General features: G+C 35.0%; 1 protein-coding gene across 1 annotated transcript; it reads left to right on the top strand.

Annotated features, from left to right (window-relative positions):
- Nucleotides 1-272: 272 nt before the first annotated feature.
- LOC141714122 (uncharacterized) lies at nucleotides 273-1,337 on the top strand. The gene has a single exon (XM_074517659.1). The coding sequence runs from the start codon at nucleotides 273-275 to the stop codon at nucleotides 1,335-1,337; it is 1,065 nt and encodes a 354-aa protein (XP_074373760.1).
- The last annotated feature ends 4,976 nt before the right edge of the window (nucleotides 1,338-6,313 follow it).

Below are 6,313 nucleotides of genomic sequence, written 5' to 3'. Positions count from 1 at the left end.
AAACCGAGGTTTATTAAAATTGTTATTCTCTTATTTTGATCTTTTCCTGCATAATATACCTTGTACGTAGCTTTTGCCATGTTAAGGATTTTATTTATATTCAATTGATATGCCTATTTTTAAACTTATACACGCATTTGGTTGTCAAATTTTTGTTATTTTGTGAATATATGCTTACTTCTTAACAACAATGGCTCGTGCATGAATGTGTATTCTTTAATACGTGTTTGCTTTCATGAATTTAATTTAATTATATTTTTGTAGAAAGAAAAATGTCAAATCTCACGAAACTTGAATTCAACGCACTTGATATCACCGGCAATAATTATTTAACGTGGATTCTTGATGCGGAAATCCACCTTAATGTTATGGGTCTTGGAGACACCATAAAGGAAGGAAATGTGAAAACTGAGCAAGAAAAGGCAAAAGCCATGATATTCCTTCGACATCACCTTCATGAAGGCTTGAAAACTGAATACTTGACTGTTAAGGATCCGTTAAACCTTTGGTATGATCTAAAAGAGAGATATGATCATCAAAAAACTGTGATACTCCCTAAGGCTCGCTATGATTGGCTACACTTGCGCTTGCAAGATTATAAAAGTGTAAGCGAGTACAATTCAGCAATGTTCAAAATCACTTCTCAACTGAAATTATGCGGTGAAAATGTAACCGATAAAGATATGATGGAAAAGACTTATTCCACTTTTCATGCCAACAATATGCTCCTGCAGCAGCAATATCGTGAACGAGGGTTCACGAAATATTCTGAACTTATTTCTGTCCTGCTTCTTGCTGAGCAAAATAATGAACTTTTGATGAAAAATCATCAAGCTCGTCCAACTGGTTCCACACCATTCCCTGAAGTGAATGCTGTTACTAATATTGATTTTGGACGAGGACGTGGATTTGGACGAGGCCGTGGACATGCCCGTGGATGTGGTTTTGGGCATGGTCGAGGTCATAAATATCGAAACTTCTCAAATTTTAAAAGGAAGCCTCACCACCAGAAGTGGACAAAGAATGAGGAAAAGCCTAAGGGAAATATGATGGGTCAAAGGGTTGAAAGCATTTGTAATCGTTGTGGAATGAAAGGACACTGGAGTAAAACATGTCGTACCTCCAAACACCTTGTTGATCTCTACCAAACTTCTTTAAAAGGTGTTGAGACTAATTTTACTGAGCAACATGATCCTCTGGGTCTTTCCCAGCTTGAAACTCACCTTGGTGGAGATAATCAAATTGATCCACTCAACTCTACTCACATAGAAGTGTCTGATTTCTTTGGAGATGGCAATATGGAGGTGGCCAAATTTGCCGGTGATGATGCCAATTAAATAAAAGGCCTTGTTTTATTTTATTAAGTGTTTATGTATTTACGGATGAACTATAAACTTTTTGTTTGATCTGTTGCTTAATTTCAAATCAATGGAATGTTATGAGATATTTTATTTTCTAATTTTGCTTTATTTTTGTGAAGAACATGGCTAGCAGCCTCTCATCATATGTCATAAAAGATGAGGAATCACTTTGCTTAGCAGACAGTACAACAACACACACAATCCTAAAAAATCAAAAATATTTTTCGCATCTAAAGTTAGCTAAAGCTAATGTGAACACCATATCTGGTGCATCAGATCTTATTGATGGCTCTGGAAGAGCAAATATAGTGTTACCTAATGGAACACGACTTACTATTGATGATGCAATGTTTTCCATGAACTCAAAAAGAAATCTTTTGAGTTTCAAAGATATACGTAAAAATGGATATCACATAGAGACAACAAATGCAAATGATGAAGAATTTTTATATATCACATCAGTTGTCTCAGTGGTGAAGCAGCTAATTGAAAAGCTCCCCTCATATAAATCTGGATTGTATTACACCTTCATAAATCCAGTTGAATCATATATGATGGTGAACAAAAAATTAGAGGACCCAACTAATTTTATGATGTGGCATGATCGTTTAGGCCATCCGGGTTCAACAATGATGCGAAGAATTATAGAAAACTCAAATGGACATCCTCTCAAGAACAAAATTGTTCCTTTATCTAAAGATGTCCCTTGTATTGCTTATTTTCAAGGAAAATTGATAACTAGACCATCTCCTGTGAAAGTTTCAATTGAATGCCCAAAATTCTTGGAGCGAATACAAGGAGATATATGTGGACCAATTACCCCATCTAGTGGGCCATTTCAGTACTTTATGGTACTCATTGATGCATCAACACGATGGTCGCATGTTAGTTTATTGTCCACTCGTAATGTTGCTTTTGCACGACTCCTTGCTCAAATAATTCGGTTAAGAGCACAATTCCCTGATCATAATATAAAGAAAATAAGATTGGACAATGCAGGGGAATTTATATCCCAATCTTTTAATGATTATTGTATGTCGATTGGGATTGAAGTGGAACATTCTGTTGCCCACGTACACACTCAAAATGGTCTGGCCGAATCTTTCATCAAAAGGCTACAACTGATTGCTAGACCTTTACTTATGAAAATGAATTTACCAAATTCTACTTGGGGGCATGCGATTTTACATGCGGCTTCTTTGGTTCGGTTACGACCGACCTTTTTATCATCAATATTCCCCTATGCAACTTGTAAATGGTACAGAACCGAATGTCTCTCATTTAAGAGTTTTTGGGTGCGCAGTTTATGTTCCGATATCCCCTCCCCAACGAACAAAAATGGGACCCCAAAGAAGATTAGGGGTATATGTTGGGTTTGACTCCCCCTCAATTATTAAATATTTGGAGCCCATGACTGGTGATTTATTCAAGGCAAGGTTTGCCGATTGTCAATTTGATAAGATAGTTTTTCCTGCATTAAGGGGGAGATAAGATAAAATTTGAAAAAGAAAAGCAAGAAATTTTATGGAATGCAGCATCCCTTTCTCATTTTGATCCTCGTACAAATCAATGTGAACTTGAAGTTCAAAAGATTATCCACCTACAAGAAGTCGCAAATAGATTGCCTGATGCATTTACTGATGTCAAGAATGTGACAAAGTCACACATACCAGCTGTTAATGTTCCTTGTAAAATTAAACTTCCTGAAGAAGATAATAAAATCATGCTAGCAAATGAGTCTAAAGCACGCCAGAAACGTGGTAGACCTATTGGATCCAAGGATAAAACTCCAAGAAAAATAAGGAAACTTGATAAGGAAGTTGGTACATCAAATGACATCATAGAATTGATCACTGAAGAGACGTCTTCTAAGGATGATCAAACACCTGAAATTGTTGACAATGAAGAGATCTCGATAAATTATGTCATTTCAGGAAAGAGGTGGAACAGAAAAGAAATTGTCATGGATGATATATTTGCATATGCAGCTGCACTTGACATTTCTGAAAAAATCGAGGATCATGAACCTAGATCGATCTATGAATGTAAAAGAAGAAATGATTGGTCAAAAATGGAAAGAAGCTATTGAAGCAGAACTGAAATCACTTGAAAAACGCCAAGTTTTTGGACCTATTGTCCAAACACCTGCAGGTATAAAACCCGTCGGATATAGATGGGTATTTGTGCGTAAAAGAAATGAGAAAAATGAAATTGTGAGATACAAGGCACGCCTTATTGCTCAAGGCTTCTCACAAAGACCGGGAATCGATTATGAAGAAACTTATTCCCCGGCAATGGATGCAACAACATTCAGATTTTTAATAAGTTTATCAATTCTAGAAGAGTTCCGAATGAATTTAATGGATGTTGTAACTGCCTACTTATATGGGTCACTCGATAGTGACATTTACATGAAAATCCCTGATGGATTAAAAATGCCTGAAGCATATAGTTCAAGACCCCGAGAGATTTACTCAATTAAATTACAGAGATCATTATACGGATTGAAACAGTCGGGTCGTATGTGGTACAATCGTCTCAGTGAATATCTTTTGAAAGATGGATATACTAATAATGTAATATGTCCATGTGTTTTTATTAAAAGGATAAAGTTGGGGTTTACTATCATTGCAGTATATGTTGATGATTTAAACATCATTGGAACCCTAGATGAACTTCATGAGACGATTGGATATTTGAAAAGAGAGTTTGAAATGAAGGACTTGGGTAAAACAAAACTCTGTCTTGGTTTTCAAGTTGAACATTTATCTAAAGGAAGCTTTGTCCACCAGTCATTATATACTGAAAAGATTCTTAAACGGTTTATTATGGATAAGGCATATCCTGTGAGTACACCTATGGTTGTACGATCCTTAGAAAAGAATAAGGATCCATTTCGCCCAAGAGAAAAGGGAGAAGAACTTCTTGGTCCTGAAGTACCATATCTTAGTGTCATTGGTGCACTACTGTATCTTGCCAATTGTACACGTCCTGATATTGCATTTTCTGTTAACCTTTTGGCAAGACATAGTTCTGCTCCAACTCGAAGACATTGGACTGGTGTGAAACAAATATTTAGATATCTTCGAGGAATAATGGATATGGGTTTATTTTATTCTAAAGACTCAAAAGTGGAATTAGTTGGTTATGCAGATGCAGGATATCGGTCTGATCCACACAAAGGGAGGTCTCAAACAGGTTATGTATTTACATATGGTGATACCGCAATATCTTGGCGGTCTACAAAGCAGACTCTTGCAGCAACCTCTTCAAATCATGCTGAATTATTGGCACTACATGAAGCTAGTCGGGAATGCGTGTGGCTAAGATCTTTGGTCCATCATATTCGGGAATCATGTGGTCTTTTAGTCAATAAAGGAAGCCCTGCTTTTTTATTTGAGGATAATGAAGCATGCATCACTCAGACTCAAGAAGGTTACATTAAAGGAGATCGAACAAAGCATATTGATCCAAAGTTCTTCTTCACCCATGAACTTCAGCAACGAGGTGAAATTGATGTTTGTCAGATTCGATCATGTGAAAATCCAGCAGATTTGTTCACGAAAGCACTTCCTACATCTTCCTTCGAGAAAATGATACACAAGATTGGAATGCGTAAACTTCGGGATATATTGAAATGAGGGGGAGATATGATATTTCTTTTACATTACATTATGTACAACACATGTACTACATGTACTCTTTTTCCTTCACTAGGATTTTTTTCCCACAGGGTTTTTCCTAGTAAAGGTTTTAATGAGGCATGTTGTTCGTATAAGTCATTCAAGGGGGAGTGTTATATACAACCTATTTGTGAATGACTTTTGCTTAGCACAATTTTTCAAGTCCACAACCTTTTGCCTTTCCAAGCTTTAGATCTTTCAAACCTTTGGCTTTTCATTATCTTGTAACCTATGATTAGATGGCCTATATAAAGGTTTGTTTGTACATTGTTTACATACATGAATAAGATGAAGATTATCCTCTCCAAAGTTTCTCTCTAGTTTCTAGTATATCTATTATATAAATATAACAAAATCGAATTTAATCTGATTTTAATTCGAATTAAACTCAATCTAAATAGCCCCAAATATATCATAATCTTAACATAGATCCAATATAAAATTGATCCATACCAAAATTGATCGGATTATCCGAACTTCAGGGCCAGATAACATGCGATATTAGTCATTCCTTTGAAGTAGTCGATAGATAAAGTATTAATTAACAAATAAATACAAATTCAAAGAAAAATTAAATTACATGCAAAGTACTCATAAAGTTCGCAACGCTTTTCTAAGTTTGGTCATTTTTGGTTTTTGGTGCAGCTTGTATCTATCTCCTCGGGTAAATTAAAGAGCTCTTCTGGTTCTAGTCGGGGTGACAACGGATCGGATCGAATCCAGTTTTATAAAATCCAAATCCAATTTGTTATGTTTTGATTTGGATTGGGTTCGGGTTCGAATATTAAAAACAAATATTCAAATCAGGTCCATCAGATTTTTTTAGATTTCGGGTCAGTTTCGGATTTAATTAGGATATTTTAAAATTAATTAATTGAAAATAAATAATTGCATATTATTATATAAATTTATTTTTTTGAATGTTAAGTAACAAAAATAGTACTTTATATATTGTCAATAAAGGGTTGGTGTAAGTGGTCGGGATCTTAATTTCCTAAATATAGGCTAAAAGTTCGACTCACTCAATGCGTTTATTTAACTAAAAAAATTGTACTCTACATATATAGATAATTCAGTATTAGCGTCAAAGATAATAAATTTAATTATCGATAATTATCCAATGTCCCGGTTCTAAACATTAGATTTAAATATTTGATATATATAATCATGTATTAATGTTATAAAATTATGTAAGATAAGAATATGTTATCGGATCTTTTTCGGGTTTCGGATTCAAATCGGGTTTGAAACGGATTTCGGATTTCGAGT

Source organism: Apium graveolens, chromosome 3, assembly GCF_009905375.1.
Source record: "Apium graveolens cultivar Ventura chromosome 3, ASM990537v1, whole genome shotgun sequence".
In the NCBI taxonomy this organism is placed as follows: Eukaryota; Viridiplantae; Streptophyta; class Magnoliopsida; order Apiales; family Apiaceae; genus Apium; species Apium graveolens.
Note: the sequence above shows the minus strand (reverse complement) of the source record. Positions and strands in the feature narration are given on the sequence as shown.

Excerpts from the sequence above, each read along its gene's own strand:
- LOC141714122 (XM_074517659.1), top strand. The coding sequence starts at position 273 with ATGTCAAATCTCACGAAACTTGAATTCAACGCACTTGATATCACCGGC.